At 37.1% G+C, this 18,554-nt stretch overlaps 1 protein-coding gene across 4 annotated transcripts in view; it reads right to left on the reverse strand.

Moving 5' to 3' along the window:
• The window catches only part of RAP1GDS1 (Rap1 GTPase-GDP dissociation stimulator 1), a 101,787-nt gene that overhangs the window by 20,819 nt on the left and 62,414 nt on the right, over positions 1-18,554 (reverse strand). For 3 of the 4 annotated variants that reach the window (XM_086747474.1, XM_086747476.1, XM_086747477.1), the window contains one exon: positions 5,192-5,338. The exons of the other annotated variant lie outside the window; for it this stretch is intronic. In XM_086747474.1, the coding sequence (XP_086603600.1) occupies positions 5,192-5,338 (147 nt within the window). The remainder of the gene's footprint in view (positions 1-5,191; positions 5,339-18,554) is intronic. 4 annotated transcript variants of the gene reach the window in all.

Below are 18,554 nucleotides of genomic sequence, written 5' to 3' on the forward strand. Positions count from 1 at the left end.
CCTCTTCTGAATTTATGACTTAAAGCTGCAGAAGAAATTATCTCAAATTTTCCACTGCTATCACCTGTTTCACTTGTAAGACGCCTGTGTGTTCTCTCGAGGTGAAAAGCACTGACAGTGATGCTGTACAGATGCATATACAGGTAGATAAAAGGCAATCAATACATGCGCCAGCACAAAGAATTACCTACCTAAAACTTGAAATTCAATGGCTCCATGTCCTTCGGTGACACACATGGAAACTCCAAAGAGTAAGATCTGGGGAGAATATCCCAAATTGAGAACTTTACTGGGGGCATTTGAGTTTAAAATGCCGATTTAGACGAGTTCATTATTTTGGACAGAATTTCAGAAAACAACTAGTCATTTTGTGTTTCATCAGTAACCGTGACTATAACGTTAAAGGAAAACCTGTTTTGTACAAATTGGTGGCATAATTTTGTACCCTAGAGAAACCTGTTTGCAATCCCCACATCTATGTTAAAGCATCATATAACATATAAGTGATCGTATTGATTATCTCACTGTTGTAAGAAACATATTTTTTATCTGCTTTTACATGCTTTAGGTTACTTCGCGTTTAACTATATTTAGGTCTTGAAAGCATGCTGGACATCTTTAGCTGCGATGTAAATGAAACAGAAACCACGGCAAGCATGAAAATTAGCAAAGGTAAGTCTTAGAAGGAAGCATTACTGAAATATTGCTACTAGACCATAATAATGGTGCCATAAATCTCCCTTTTATTTCTTGTGTATTTACACAGCTTCTGCAGATGGTAAACAGTGCAAATCAGTCCCCAGCATTGATTCCAGTAGCTAAGATTTTGTGAGAATAAAGAAGGCTTGGCAGTTGTATGATTTAACATCAGAATGTTACATTTTTACAAAGGCATTGAAGGAAAGACAACCTTGACAGACTGAAGTTTAATATGAAATGAGATGAGGAAGCAATCTATAAACATAATTATTTTTATCTACATATATATATATATATATAAAAATGTATGTATACTTTCACACATGCATACTGTATCCAGTTAACTTCCGATCTCCAATTTGACTGCCTAACAAGCCAACTGGCCTAGTTCTTCCATCATTTCTGCATTTCTTTAAAAATGCTTTCACGGTTTGTTTTACAAATCTCAAGAGACAATAAGCTACCTTATAGACTGATCTCATTAACTTGTAAATAGTCTTGGCTCACAGGATTACGAGATCTGCAGAACAATTACTCATGACACTAACTTTCATGTCAGTGTTTGCATATGATTATTAGTTTTATTAGATGAGTTATTAGTTTTTCACTCTTTATCCGAGCCTGCTTTGCCTCTTGCTCTTAAGCAGATTGATAGCTACGCAGAGACTATATGTAATGGTAACAGTCTCCGGAATGGGAGAAGCACAACATACTGAACCCACTGAAAGGTGCCAAAACAGCAGCTTTAAGCATGGGTGCTCTGTACCCCAAATAAAGTTCGCATAGCTTGACAAAAAAAGAACTATTACAGTTTATTGTCAAGACTTGCTTCTTCAGGATTAAGCTATGAGTAAAACATTCTGTGTTTACACAGTAAAACGCGTGTGACATGTTTGTTTTCATTCCCAGCCATACCTGCAACTTTGTGTTTTAAGAACTAATAATGGAAGACAGGGATGAGCTATTTGTGTCGGATTGAATTTGCGTAGTACAATACAATTATAACAGAGAGGGTCAAGATAATTTGGGCTGAAGGCAAAGGGATGTGTCCCACCAGAAAAACCCTCTGATTGTAGCAATGCGATTAAAAATCAACATAACTTTTTTTTTTTTAATAAGCTTAAAAGAACTGCAAGAGATGCCAAAGCCAAGTTTGTTCCGTTAACATTGTAGCAACTAATGAAACTACAAGATACCAAGGAGGCAAAGGAAGAAATGAGAGACAGCAGACAAAAATAATTCCTGAACACAAGCAGATGGCACGAGAACCTTGTAAACGGAATCTTAGTTTTAAAGCTCAGACAACAGTGTTATGAATGGAGTTACAATTGCAAGCTGAGTGTCCAGAATCCAGACGAGATACAAGAATGCTCCATTAATTTGCTCTGTTTAGGAAAAGAAAATATTATTGTAGCTGCTTTTTTAGTTGCCATTTTTGTATACTCATGTGCGATAAATCCCTATGTTAATTCAAAGCATTCAAGAATGAGTTTCTCATGTTAAAAAAATAAGGTAGTTGATAGCTATTAAAAATAAAGTAGTAGCTATTGGAAAAAGAGGGCAATTAGTTGACTGGGAATGATGAACTGTTTAGAATCAATTAAAACAATTTATGTACTCTTTGCTCATAAAATGCAAAGGACTAGAAAATATTAGGGTGTTTACAGATAACTAGATGCAACTAATAACCAAATGTGCTGTAATCGTCCTTATCTGGATAGCTAGTGCAACTTAAAAGAGTGCAAGTTATTAAAAGCAGTAAAGAAATCTTCAAAGTCCCCACTCGTGATTTTGTAACATAGCCTGCTAAGCAGGAAGAGATTACAGAAACAAGACAGGAGAAGGCAGAAGTACTATTTCAAAGACTGAAACACTTCCTTCTTATATTTCCAATATTTTGTCTTTTATTTTTGTCCAATTTGTTTCCATAACTACAGACAAAGCAATCTGGGACTTCAGGCTGCAATCCCATACTCCTCATCTTCCAGCAAAACCAATGCAGTGTTTATCTTCTTCATAAATAACACGGGATGAAGCCACTGCAAGTAAATCCTGAAAATGGTATCCACTAATCTGTGAGCACGATAAGCTGCTAGGGCACTTTGAGTTTTCATGTTTAACAGGTCAGCAAAGAACTGCATTTACTCAGAATATTATCCACCTGATGCTGCAATGCATGGAACTAGGTGGTTGTCTTGGGCTCATATTTGACATTGACTGGTGTCCTGAAAATTTACAATGGTCTGTAGGTGATATTTTTACAGCAGTTCACAGCTCTGGTCCAATTGTACTTTTGGCTTTTCAAACAAAACTGGCAAGACAGGTCAACCACCCATCTCTCCATTCACATGCTGTAGGTATGGTCACTGAGTTTTCTTCTAGAAACGGAATCCTCTAACTCCTTTTTTTAAAAAAAAAAAATTGATTTGGCAGATTGTTCAGGGTTTAATTCAGTGATTGTCCCAGTTTGTGAGAAAATTCACAATGGAACTACAGAACACAAGTCTCACACAGCATACCTGTGGGTGCTGGGCCAACCAGGAGCTGGGTCCCTACCAAAGGGCCCTGTCTCAGCGAGACCATCAAGTATGTGGGGTAAGGCGAGGGTTTGGTAAGCCCTCAGCATTCCTCCCTTTCCTCCCTGATGTGATGGTAGGACAGGGTGGTGGTGTGCACCCAGATCCAGGAGCTGGAAATGACAGTGCTCCAGTGGCTCCTGTGAATATTGCGTCAGTTCGTTAGTTCGCATGAGATGAAAGATGCCATTTAGCAGAACAGAGAGCAGCTAGTGAATCCTCGTAGTTGTCACAGAACTACAGAACTGCTTTATTGATTGCATCAGAATAAACTATCTTACTAGATGGAATGAGTCACTTATTCCACATTCGTAACAGTTAAACTGTTCAGAAGCTGCTTGTTTGGGAGATTTACCTCATAATTAGTTTTACTATGGAAGATCTGCTGGGAGGTTGGTCACTGAAGCAAAACTGATACAGTATCTCAGGCTACTGAATAAACTGGATTCTCATTAGTCTTAACATTAATCCAGAGGATTCTGGAAGCTTAGAGGTGAGAATATCTATTTGCTCCAAATATTTTAACAAATAAAGAAAATACAGAGTTTCATGCAGACATGAAGCAAAACAGTTCCTGAAAACTATATGAAATAAAGGAACTAGAAAGTTGCTATTTGGAGAAGAAGAAAGAAGTACTGTAAACAAATATTCTTGGGTAATACCAGGAAAAGAGAAAAAAAAAGAATGCAAGAACAAGAGAAAGAGATGAGACACATAAAACAGTGATATTTGGAGGTGGATCTCCAGAGAGATGGTAGAGAAAACACGCAAGGAAACTAGAAGAGATGATAAAGCAGATTAAAAATTTGTACAGTAAAGGTGAAAAAAAAAAGTCTATGGACCATTCTGAAAAGCAGAAGAGTTCTGGGGACATAGGTTTGGAAAGCAAGTTACAGCAAGTGATAACTTTAAGGAAATGATGAGCAGCTAATAAAGAAGCTATTTCTTCCCAAAATAAAACACTACAATTCGGGAAATTGGCATAACTTGAAGAAACAATGTGATTAGCTAACTACACTTGCAATCTATGCCATTACAAGTCAGGAGAACAGCCTCTATTTAGCTTTCCCTATTTATCCCAATTTTCTTAGAGATTCAAATTTTGAAAAACTTGGAAATGTGTGAACACTGTAAAATACGCTTTGGCATATTATCATACTTGCATGCAGAAGCAAAATAGGTACTAAAATATCAGTACGTTTGTACAACTAGGTAGAACAATATTTTCTTACCCTCAGTAGTCAAGGATTTCTAATTTAAGATACTATCTTGTGGTTTTGACCCAGCCCCGAAACACCTCTATTTAATAAAGAACATAAACTTACAATTTTTAGACACAGAACAGTGTTGAATATACGCATAAATTATTCCCCGTTTATCTTAGAAGAAAATAATGTGGTTTTATACACATTTCACAAGGAGAAAAATGATTAAGGAAAACTGTCCTCCAAATACATATACATATATATATACACACCCCCCCCCCAATGATGAACAAGGCAACACTACATGCCTGTGACAAATTAGTCTTATGGTGGTGTTTGATACTAAATGAAAAAGAGAGGACTTAACGTAGCCTTCTCGTTTACTCCTGTAAATCTGTTTTTTTCTAAGGTGTATGATACACCTCCACATATTGCTTTTAGACAAAGAAGTAAATTCCAGATATTGACTTTAAAACTTTATACGACATGCTACATGGAATTGCATGAGGAAGATACCTAGTATTTTTGGGAACCTAATTTTACTGAAATAGAAAATTGTGTATGTGAATTGAAGTACTTTATCTTTTCAGAATAACTTAGTGTTAGTATCCACAAAGTAAACCTAGAGTTGACTTTAACATTTAACTTTTTTCTTTTTTTCATGGGGTTGTTCTCCTGATAGACACAAAGCAAATTTTTGGTGTTGTTTACCATTCTCATTGCTATAGTTCATCAGCATGCCACAAAAGACAGTCAAGAGCTTCTCACTGGCTGGATCTGTTTTACTGCACAGTGACCTTATATGGTCTACTACAATATGTGCACCACCTGCATGGTCAACTGCGTTCCTGCCCTCATCTGTAAAACAAAGAATTAAATTAAAAAAAAAAAAAAAAGAAACCAACACCCACCACAGAGTCCCAAACATAACAGTAATCATAGAAAATGAAGTTTTCAAATAGAGTGAAGTCATTCCTCCAGTGTTGTCAAATTCACCTAGAGAGATGCTTGAGGGGCAGCTTTTAGCGCAACAAAAAAAGGCATTAACAACCTGGCACTAATATTGTTGTAAAGAAGTTCAGTGTTCGAGTCAGAGCTGCTGGAGACAATAAATAACACTCTGAAGATATATTGGGTTTTGCCAGAGGGAAGTTCTGAGCACTTCACAAAGCTAGTCCATACACCCTTGTGGACCAGGTAAATTACTCTTGCTGTTATGCAGATCGAGAAATTGAAATATACAAAACAAATTGCTTAGGTTACTTAAAAACAAAATGGGAAATAAAACAGACAAAGCAGAGAGAAGTACTAGCTCCCAGTCACAAACTGTCGTGCGCTCACTCTGCCACAGAGCATGTTCTTTGTACTTCTATACCTGAAATTTAATACCAGTATCAGATTCTTTGTGTATGGCTAAAAGAAAAATTTGCTCTGCATCTACAATAGACTACAATGTTCTGAGGTTTTGTAAATAACACACCATAATCTTTGTATGGAACTCTTTCTGCATAACAAATCAGATTTGATGTATTGATTAGGAATAAAGGAAAAATAGGCCTTCTATTACAGGAATCGACAATACCACTTCCTTTCCCAGCAGGCAATCAGTGACAGATAACAGCCAATAACCTAAATTCCAGGGTTTCCAAAAGTAGAGATCACAAGTGAGTTACAGTTGGAATCAACTGGAAAATCTGGATGAAAACAAAACCTTGGGGGGAAAAAAATCACTAAAGTAAAAGTTTTGCAAAATAAGAAACCAGCCCTCCCTCTTCAATTTCTTAATGGCCCCAAAGCAAACCTCCTCTGTCCCTTGCTATCCCACCACTCTATCGTCACTCCTCTCTCCCCAACAAACCTGCAGGTCAAGCTACCAAGTTTTCCTTATTCTGTAACATATTCAGTATGAAAACCAAGGTTGTCTACATTTATAATATGATCTTCCTCTATAAAGTGTTCCAGAGCTCTGCAAAAAGAAGTTTCTAAAGTTTCCAATTCTTGTTAATACTATTTATGAGGCATAAACACCCCTTACATATTATATATACATATAAAGGGATTATAAGTATTGTATATACACTTACACTATATATATTCATAAATATATACATACATACATATGAGGGGTATATATAGGGACTTCAGATAGTTTGCTGAGTGGAGCTGAAGAAGGAAGGGTAATTATTGGTGGATCTTAAAGATTAAATTTATCATCAAAGTACTGTGTTTTGCAGAATAACTGAGATACATGGAACAGAGGAAAAACATCACTGCCATGACTGTCTCCTCCTTGGACATGATCCGGACATCAGGGGACTGTGTTTCACTGCAGGTATGTATATTCCATTTTGAGACAGGAGTAACTGGAATCTGTTTACAGTCAAACAAATTCAAGATAAGATTCTGTGTCAAGGAAGGACTATAAAAAAAGGAGAAATATAAAAGAAATCAGTCTCTCATACCCTCGATGCAGTGACAAACGTAGGCATAATGCTGAAATGAAAGGAAGTTCTACACTAAAATATAGTGAGACGATACAGTCAGGTGTTCAGATTCAGTGCTTACGTTTACCAAATTGTCAGAGAAAAAAACCTAACTTGGCTGGAATATTCCAGCATCCCATTTTATGTATCCTTTTATCATATTTTTTATTATAAAAGTTATACAAATACATGATTTTGTATTTGACTCACCTGTTTTGTGAGTCAAAACAAATGTGCAAAATGAAACTGAATCACTGATTCTGGATCAGATGGACTGAATGCGGTCCTCAAATTATTACAATGCAATTGAAATCAACAAACTAAAACCATTATAACATCAAGCTTGAAATAAAAATCAGATGTCAAGCTTGTTCCCATGTCTTGATAAGGAACTGTATAGAAAATACGTAAGTGAAGAATAATATAAAGGTAGAGTGGGGTAAGAGTTTGGAAGCAAGGGTTCAAAAACCAAAAAACAATTACAAGCCAAGTTCCTTACCTCAATGGAATTTGGCACTCCACTGAAAACAACTGTGTGACAGTATCTTACAACATAGGAAAATCTAACTCGTGTATCATTTTACTTCCATTCTCTCTGGTTTGTCAAAGAAGTTACATATCAACAACTGCTGTATCTTTAAGTACATAATAGTCTCTTACTTCAAATACATGACAAAATTCTTATCCACACAACATTTTTGTTTGGTAGATAATCAGCTTCTGCTGTATAGACAGCAAAAGTAAGGCAGAAACATTCAGAAACAAATCTCACTTGAAGAAATGGTCTGTCTTGATAATATCCTCAAAAATTTAGAGTGACATGAGCTTCAGGATCCCTCCCAAGCAGGTGCCAGACTTTGATGGGACTATATAGGCTGGTAGATTTGTAAAGAGATGCCTTAATTGAGTTTGCTGCCCCACCTCTTTCCCATGCTAGAGCTCACCCTGTGTAGCTGTTTCTCTGCCCTAGGCAGCTGGGTGAAGCAGACCCAGGCTACAGCTATAATTAGGATCTCCTGGTGCTGCCTTCTTATGCCCAAGAGGATTAACTCAGCTCATTAGCGCAGGGCCACAACAAACCCTGCACCACATGTAGGAGGAAAATTCTGAAGGTCCTGACTACCCACCCCAAGCTCAGGCTATGACACCTCGTTGCATCCCCAAGCAAGAAGCGTGTTTCTGACTCAGAACGCTCCATGTACTTATTACCAACTCGCTTCTCCCTGCTCCGTCGCTAAGAAACAGATTTTGCACACAAGAATACTCACCAAACTCCAAATCATTTACAGTCAAAACAACACCACAGCATGTTGCCGTGTCTTGTTCTAAATCCAACTATTGCCTTGCAGTTCAGCAGCTCTATGAACTCCCACACTTAACGTGCTTGCAGCCTCTCAGAAGCTGTGTTGAAATTTTTTCCTGTGACCTTTTAAAATAAACATTCGCTATTCCTAAGAGATCAGTGATTGAACAGTTTAATGAGAGCATTCACATTTCTGCTTAAAAATGCTTCACTACATCTCACAAAGGACGATGTTTCCCCAGTTGACTAAATGCTAAGAGAAACCACTAAGTCATAAAATGTTAACAGGAAAGAAGAACTAAAGCCACAGCTTAAAGTATGAAAACAATATAAAGCATAAGCTACATACAGCCAATGAATTATTTCTAAAACACATGCACCAATACTTTGACTTTTGTCACCACTGTAAGGTTATTATTTATGGAAATATAGTTACATCAGGCAAAGGGCTCTGCCATAGTATAGGCAGATATCAGGAAATATGTTTGCAAATGGCTCACCTAGTATTCTTTAATCTAAACCTTAAATTAGCTTTGCTGTTTTCATATGGTGCCCTTTTTTAATACAAATTTTAAGCTCGGCCAATCAAAGTGACATTAAAGCAGCAGATACATCTCATATAGATTGGGAAAAACAATTTCATATTAATGCTCTGTTAGGATATAGAGCTGTGTCTTTACAAGAAAAAAACCCAGCACAGTTCTAAAAACTAATGTTTTACCAAATTTTAAATTAAGTTTTAAAATATATTGGTCTGGTTCCAAACTTTTCTCTTTGTCATATCTAATATTTAAACTACAGTTTATAAGTCATTTGTACTTCAGAAACTATCCTGGGCCTGCAAAGACACACACCATTACTTAAGTGTGTATATGGTCAGTAAACCCAGAGGCTGGTAAAAATTAGGTAGCCGTCTACAATTCTGGTGATGATGGCATCACAGCTAGTTAAATAATAACTAAATCAAAGCACAGAAATACATTCAGTATAGCGATGTACTGAATGGTTGTTTGAAAGCATGTCCCTTTTTTTTTTTTTCTCACAGAAAAGGTAAGGAATAAACATTTCGCATTACCTTTGCCTATTGTATCTTTACTTCATGATGGCCACAGTGCCACTGCTTTCCAAGCAGTTCTTTGTGAAGTCTTTGTTACTGTATCTTCATTCTGAAATGTGAATTTTATGTTTCACAATACAATTTCATATGTAACGATGTTTCTCAGTAGGGGCCCTGTATTGGTTTGCAGACTCAAAAGGCATATAATAGATTCAACCTTTAAAAAAGCACCAGACATCACAAGTTACCATGTTGTTATAACGTTTACTATATATGCAGGCTTCAAAAATATACCCATTTCTCAAATAATCACCTAGAAAACTATCTGACAGCATTTCTTAAAAATGATCTTTTGGGCTTCAGATTGAAGACCTGTACTTTGAAATGTTCTGGTTTTGTCTTGCAACTGGAAACCTGTATTCTCCTTTCTCCAATTCATGTTCTACGAAAGTTTATTTGTCTAAATTGTTGCACTCACAACTCAGTGAGGGAAAGGATGATTTGTATGGTCAGCATCTCTGATTTGCATAAACCAAGCTGCCAAGATAGCAAAGGAAAAAAAACCCAGTATTTCTTTTAAAATTCTTTTACTCTGCAATTGTGTGTAATGATCTAATAATTTAAATGACATACTACCATTTTACTTTAAGTGCTTCATCGTTATTGTATTTGGCTCCAATCCTGCACTCTTTTTGACCAAAATATTGCTTAGGTTAGACCAATACTTTATGGATACATTTTTTAATTATTATTTTTTTAAAGATGAACTAATTTATACTGGCCCAAGGTGTCAGGGGGGAAGAGTTCTTTCTACATGTTCTATTTTTATTTTTATTTTCCTCTACTTTTTAATTAGGTCCTCTTTGTATGGTTTTTGTACTGAGGCATTCATCTGCTCCTGCTGCTTATTCTTTCACTTGAAGTCATAATCTTCTGTGGTATCAAACTAGCTGCTGCAGAGGAAATTATGATGTGATATATAGAAAATTATAACCACACGTGAGGAAAAAAAACAGCCAGAGTAGAACTCCAAAGGAAGAAAGGTCCTGCTCACCTGTTTTCTCTCTTTTTATTAAGAAAATAGAAAGAGTAAATATTCAAAAAACACTACTGGGGCAAACCCTTACCTAGTGTAAATCATGTTATCTGTGTAGACATTAGGAAAAAACATTGCTACTTATACAAACTGAGAGTTTACAACTTTTGTCCCTCTCTGAACACTGTAAAGATAAAACTTTTAATGCGATGCTGTCATTCAATTTTATTACTTGACCCTACTTTTTACCTTGAATCTGTTTGCATATGCTTTTAAATCACTAGATTCTGGACCCTGTCAATTCTTTGACTGCAAGACTACAGACTACCAACCTTGTTATAGAACCCAGAGCAACATTGCATCAACTTTATTTTTTCAAAGAAAGTAAGCTTCATATAATTATATTGCATTATTTTTTTTTCTGCTTTTTCTACATCTTTTGTGCATTCATCTACAAGGGACAGGACACAGCAATACTGTATTTTGAGATTCATGTCTTAATAATTTGAAAGATATTTTTTTAGGATTGCTCTATCTTGTACTGAAATGTCCTTTCCCTTTATTTAATTCCTTAAGGAATTATAACACTCCGATTACCAGAAGCACAGTTCTGTTTCATCTGCTCATTGATTAAAAATCAATCAACATAGCCTTAACATTTTTTTCTTTATGAATTTTCTTTCTTTATGAAGAAAAAATAATTTTGAATTAGTCATGCTTGCTTCAGAGATAAACAGAACAGTCTCGTAATCAGTTCATCTTAAATTGCTGGCAACTACCCTCAGCCCTAACTCCAGCTGCATTAAGGGTATTGTCTCTAAGTTACTCTTTTAGAAATTATTGCTAAAATAGTAAACATGTAAAAAGTAAACTAGAAATGCTAACAGAACGCTGCCTTTTAATATAGTGCCTTCAAGGCTGGCTAATGACAACTGATGCAGCAGCGTACTGGCCCTCTTATGCAACTGGTTTATTCTAACAAATACAATTTTAAAATGTTGTATCCAAATAGAGATGTAGGGGGATTTTTGGTAGACTCATATAATACGTTCAATGTGTGGACCATAAGATATCAATGCCAACAAGCCCTAACCTCTCTTAAGAGTATCATGGGATTTCTTTTGTCTACAGAGTCAGGAGTTTGGCAGAACGTTTGAAGGGGTGGATAGATGTGCCACTATCACAATCTTCCTAATGTTACGCTGAGGCAGCAGACAAATGCAAGCCAGATTCAACTCCACAATTCCATTCCAATAAAATTTGCTTATTTTTCATATTCCTCTTATGGTAGATACATATGAGAAAAATCACGTGTTTCTAATTTCAGACTAAAGAACAGTGATGAGTTTACCCTTCAAGACTTTTTAATACTTAAATTACAGTCAAATTCTACTAGTGGACCTGGTTTTCAGTGTAACAGCAGAAATGTTTTTATCAGCAACAAGAGAGAAAATACTACTAGTCTCAGTATTGGCAAGTGATTCGTTCTGGATTCCAAGGATATTTTAGTTCTAAAGTGTAGTAATTTCCACTACTGAATTCTATTTGAAAATAAAGAAGCCAACCTGTAAGAAAAAATTCTACTAGATATATGAAAGTCAGGTAAAGGTCCTCAGAGCTGAATATAGCACTTCCCTCTGTCTTCCTTTCCATGTGCAATATGCTTACAGCAGATTCTTCAGTTGATTTTATAACTCTGTGCAACTCCTTAGTAATTTCACTGCAGTCAAACAAATTACTCTAGGTTTATGAGAGCATAAGCTAGAGCTGAAGCCAGCCTACGCTTATTATTTATTTCATACAGCATGAAATAAATCATGGAATCCAATTATACAGTAAAACATCAGGCAGTTTTTCTACACTGGTAAATAAGCATTTATAGCATCTCACGCTATTAACAGAATAAACCTGCACACAGCAATTACTTTAGAATATTTACTCCCAGGCTTTGAGTGCAATGTTGTCTCTCAGCTTCAAACTCTCCAAGAACAAGGGTGTGAACTGAGCGTGGCATGGTCACAGTCTGGTGCAGAACAGGGGTGTTCTGCCGGCTGCTGCTGAAAGGAACTTGGCAAGAGGCTTAGCCTGGTACTGTGTGAGTGGTAATGGAAGCTGAAGGAGCTGTGGGTCTCCATCAAAGCAGCCAGAGGAGCAGCCTCAGAAACTGTAATCCATGGGGATTTGGAGTAGGTTGGGAAAAGCACAAGAAGCAAAAAATGAAGCTAAACCAAACAAACCCACCACAAAGCATATTTGCAGATCCTACTAGGCCCTGTTAAGGAAGAAAATTATTCAGAGAAGTGAGAAAGTAACAAGTGGCCCTGGGATCTAGGAAAAGCTGGAGTGAGTCTTGGGTTTAGGGTCAGTATTATTCTCACCCCAAATCATGAAGCCTAGGAGGGACGAGAGAACCTGGCCTTCTAAAGCAACTCCCAGCAGAAGCGTGCAGGCTGTTGCTTGTTCGTGTGCAGCCTACAGGGAAGAGCCGACCTGGAGAAAATTATTGTATCTAAAAGGTTGTAGGATACAACCAAGAGAAAGACCAACAAAGTGTTTTGTTTTAGGAAATTTTTTACCTCTTTAGCAGGAGGCAAGCCACTGATCTGACTAGAGGGGAAAGCACTACGACTGCAGAACAGCCAGGTGGTGCCAAGATGTGGCTGATGAACTGGACACTGTCTCAGGTAAGTGACTTTTTTCAGTGAAACGTAAATGCTGTTGTAGATAGGGTGTTCCAGACATCCACCTTGACTCCTGCGGCCATTCTGCTGGCTGGACAACTAACCAGACACACAGAGGTCTTGGGATCAAGCACGGTTAAAGACCAACTTTGTCCGTACACACTGACACCTCATGTGACAGGAACACAGCTTTGTTATTCCTAATGCTAACCATCTTGCTGTTATCTGTAGTTGTACCTAACACTTTCCTCACCATCTTTTATCAGATACTTAGGCTGCAACTTCCTCTGGTGGGCACTGTCTCTTGATAATACTAGCGTACAAACAGTATTATAAAAACCCTCTAACTAAACAGAGGCCCGGTCCCCTGGCTGAGACATTCAAGAGTTTCACTGCATTAAGGGATAGATTTTACTAATAATTCACTAGATTTTGCCAAAAATATCCAATTTCTAAGAATTGCATAGTATTCCTTAGATATGAACACAACAAATGTAACTAAATTTAGGTGATTTGCATGTTGTATGTTAACTCTACACTGTTATTGCACTGTATGAAATGTGGTATAAAACCAGATGCCTGTGAAGCTATCACGTAAACAACCAAAAGGCTTGGCTCGTGCAATATATGCATGGTGCTTTCACAGGGCTGCAAAAATCTGCAGAAGTGGATCTGAGAGTACAACAAAATTATATTCTATGTTATTATTTAAGAAGCTATGATTATGTAATTAGACTATTAAAACACCAAGTTAAAAGGAGAAGAACAATGGCTGCAAGCTTAAAAAAATAAATAAACACTTACTTCAAAATTATACATAAGCAATGCGTAGCAAGATGCTGACAGATTCTTTCTTCTGCTTTCCATAGTAATTCAGTTGATATTTTCTATCATCGCTGATTGGTGACAGTCGATATTTCTAGTTATGTAATGCTTACTTTTCTAAATAAAGTTTTTCATATCACCTCTTGAATGGATCTTTCTGATGCTCTAGGAAGATTTCCTCATCATTCTGATCTCATTTAGGCCAGCTATACAATAAGTAAATAAGAATAATATTGTTTAACACCTTCCTAAGAACATTAATGATTAATTGGCGATAAGTACTAAGTATTACTGTGAAAGCGTGTGTTGGCATACATATAGTATGCTTTGTTTCTAGGTGATGCAATACTTGTGCTGCAGAGGCTCGAGTTTTCTAAGACTCTGACATGCCTTGGAGAGGACACAGATCTATAGGTAAGATGCTATTACTGTACAATTAAAAATTTAGAATTTCACTTCTCTGTAAGCTGTTCTAAACAATCAGTTTTCAAGCAACAAGTTAAAGCCTCTGGTCTTAATTTCATTATATTGCTTGGAAAACAGCTTAGCAGGTGGCATTCGCATTTAGTAGGATCTAGAACAATGAAAAGTGAAAGACTGTGCTAAGACACTGCCTGGCTGCATGAATCAGGGTGACCTTCATAAAAAATTATTAGCCAGTAGTGTGCTATTATCAACACCAGTTGTGTTCTTTGCTTCTGCTGGCTTTCCATATGGTATTGAAGAAGGTTATGCCATTTTTTTTAAGAAAATTGAATTTGACTTCTTTCCAGTATGTTTAATTCTTTAGCATCTGGTTTTCTGCTTTAGATCCTGAAATTAACCTCATCTCCTAAGAGGAGATGTATGTAACTGTACAATTGCGTAGTCTCTTATTTTTTGTACTTAGGCTTTCTTAGTAGATCTCTGCAAGAGGTCTGTACATCCTTATAGGATGGGCAGCTGACAGAATTTATAGCACGTGTAAGATCTTTTTAACAAGCAGTGGTATGATGTTCATGGCCTGGTGTTAAGGCTGGGATCAAGAGAGATCTGGGTCTACGTGAAAGGCCACCTCGCTGAAATTCAACGAGGAGTTTTGCTATCAATACAAGTAAGACTGGGTAGAGAACAAAGAAATGTAGAGCTTGAGAAATGAGAAAAGGATCCAGTAAATTTCCTGCAGAAAAAGGTAGATAAGCAGCTGTCAGAGGACAGCCTTTATAGAATGAGTTGGTGTTTTTCTTTCCAGTTCTATAGCTGTTTATATCATGAAGTATGGTTGGTGAGAACATGTACCCAAGCTGCTGGTTTCATGAAGAAACAAGGTTGTGGATGAGTGGAAAAAGCCATAATTTTGAGAATCCCCAAGGAGGTCTCTAAGCACTACCATTAATATGAATATTGTGGAAGGGCAGAATGCAAAAATTTTCATTTCCCTTTAATAGCTTTCAGAATATCTGGACACTCTAAATATCAAGAAGGAATTATTTTTGAATGGGTAAGAGTCTAATCTCAACAGAAGTAAATCAGAATGACTCCCTCTAGTCTGTACGGCTACTGAATCAGGCTCCAAATATCCTAGCCTTTCACTTCCTCTTGTAATTATCACTTTTATAGTATAATTATGGTAGCTTCTATAGTGTGCTCAGTGCTATATAAAAGCAGAGGACAACAGTTTGTCAATCAGTTAAAAACTGAAGTGTGTAACAAACTACCTGTGGAAAGATCACTGAGATTAAGATAGCAAGTGCATCACAAACTTGATTGCGAGGCTATTATCTGCTAAGAGAATACTACTATTTTAATATGGCATCATCTTCCATCAGAATTCTTGACTAAAACTTACCTGGTTGGCCTGATCTTTCATCCATACATACTGCATTAGTGTGGGGGATGCCAGAGCACGACAGAGACCTGGCTATAGATAGTGGTTTGGTTTTTTTTTCCCCTTTCTCCTGCGTTCTCACGTGGGTCTTGCAAAAAGGCAGGCCTAACTTGAAAACTGGTCTCAGTCTCCCTGTCCCACAAGCATGCCACCTGCCACACGATTCACGTCACCAGAGTCTTCCTAGTCTATCGGGAAAGAGCCAGCAGAGAGAGCTGAGGTGGGTACTGGCTATCAGGCTGCTCATGAAGTGATTTGGACAATGCTGTTCTTTAATTCAGCATCCCGACTGCCAGAGCTGATGGTAGCAAATCATTTTTAGGCTTTATCTACAGTGGAATTAACCATTCTGCTCTGACTTAAGACATTGCATTTTGTAGTAAGATCCACATTACATTAAACACACCACTTCCTGAGCATCGGAGATGAGATCTTCCTGTTGCATATGGAACTAAGATGCGGGGGGACCTTACAAGAGTTTTGGAGGTATGCTCTATCAGTCTGAAACACCCGTACATCTGTAACAGCCCTAACAAACAAACATACTAAAGAAACAGCACTGGGGATAATGGCGGGGGTGCCTGGAAAGAAGATAATAGAATAGTGGGTATACTTCGATTCACGGATGAAGAGTGGTGAAGCAGCTAGAAGGGTAGAGTCTTGTGCTCTGACTGAACAATGCCTAAGAATTTAGCTTTGATTACAAGTGAAAACCCATTAACTGGTGATTGAAAGGAATGCGTGGGCTAGGAGCTTTACATCTAGTAATATAGTTCAGACAAAATTCTGTCCCTGAGTGAAGCTGAGGAATCCGTTGTCTGGGGAGACGGAAGTACAAGCAGCTGTACTTGGTACAGGCTGTAGATACAGTGGGGGAGAACGCAGGAGGGAGAGGAGGAGAGATCACATCTCTATTTCTTCGCTTTGCGCTTCCTGCTTTAACAAGAATTTGGGGGCCGAGGTGTATGTGGCATTTACTAGATAAAGCATGTAGAACAATTACAGGCTCTACAGGAACATGCAGTAATGTATCTGTTCTTAAACTGTAGGACAGCACTGAACAGTCCACATATTGTGATTAAGTTAAATTCATTGCTTCTGACTTAAAATCTTTTTGGCTGCCTCAATTGTTTCTTTCATCTCTGTATACAAGAGGAAGGCTGGGAGACTTGAAGCCTCATCAGTACTAACAAACCTTTCTTCTACTCTGCTTCGCACTTATATTTGCCTGTATTCTTGATGTTCAGAGACTCACATAAAGCAGATCTCTTCATAACATAAATAGTTTAAAAAAGATGCTCTCAAGGCTCCTTGGGATAAATTTTACCTATTTTTTCCTCTTTAACTGTTTATGAAATGCACTTAATTCTCTGTATTTTCTTCCATGTTCAAACAAGTGATTCAGTATTATTTTAGGGGGCTAACACTTACGAGCATCCAGACAATAGCACTGTATTATTATATTCCTACAGGAGCCCTCCCTGTAGGAAAAGCCATTTGTTCCACAACTTTCATCCTGCACCATGCAGACTTCTCTCAAAAATAGAGACCTGATTAACTCCTTTTCACACAAACTGCCAATAAACAAAGTGATGTATGCTTGCTGGGATGAAATACAGGATAATAGGGGCTTTCAATAAATAGAAATGTTTCTAAGAGCCATTCAATATAAGCTTGATTTCTTTCTTCCAGCCTAACACTGATTTAGGACTTTAAGATCTTCCTCATTACTGCATGTTATAATTACATGGGCAGTAGGAGTGAAAAAAACGCTCATGTATATGGTAAAACACAGTTACTGAGGTATTTCAAATTTCTATATGAAATGGTATTTCAAATTTCTATATGAGTCCCAACTATCAGAAGAGTCACAGCTGCTTTTGTCTCAAATGAAAAGAAAAACACTATACATAACAACATTTTTTTACTAGATTGGCTTCCAGACCTTGTCTTTGTTATACTTTAAAGCTCTTTGTTAGGGAAAAATAAGTAATAAATTAAAATATATTAAATTTTATAACAATAAGCACATTGAAAGTATTTGTCCTAAATAAGAATTTAGGATAGGATACATAACTATAAAATCATTACACATTAAGATAACACACAAAATAAAGCCAGATAGGGTGGATGTGACAAATAAGCACTGTAAATAGCCTCCTCCATTCCAATCCAAGATGCTAATCTTGATTTTTGTGACATTTTATTAAACTTTATTCATTAATCTTATTCAAATATACAGGGAAGGTAGTAATTGTCCTCCCACAGGAGCACAGCAACACATGGCATACAGAACACATCACTGCCTACCATAGATTTTATCAGTGCCAGCTTTGCTCCACAGAAGGGCAACACAAGGCATGTAATATAGCTCTTCTGTACTGGATAAATCCTGTACTGGATAAATCCTGCACTGTAAAAGCCAGCAGTAGTCCACAACAGTATAAAACCATCTTATTGTATTTCAAGAAAAAATATGGGCTGAACAAAAATGACATGAATAGTTACATAGATTTTACTTATATGAAATAAATCAGTGCCACCTGAGAGCGAGCTTCATATCACATATGACCCTGAAATAAAATATTTTAAGTAAATTACGTTATAGAAAGCTCAACAGCTTCTACTTGAAGTTTCCATGGGGAAGCAGGTGTTCGGTTGATCGGTCACCTTAAAGAAAACCCTAAATGAAAGAAGTAACATTAGCATCCTCAAGCAGTAGTTATCTGTAAATGGAAATGTTAGCACGGAAAATCTGATTAACTTCCCAGAGCTCAAAGGCAACATAATTTAAAGCAACATCAAACGTAAATTTCCAAACT

Source organism: Chlamydotis macqueenii, chromosome 4 (assembly GCF_036417535.1).
Source record: "Chlamydotis macqueenii isolate bChlMac1 chromosome 4, bChlMac1.mat, whole genome shotgun sequence".
NCBI classification, from domain to species: Eukaryota; Metazoa; Chordata; class Aves; order Otidiformes; family Otididae; genus Chlamydotis; species Chlamydotis macqueenii.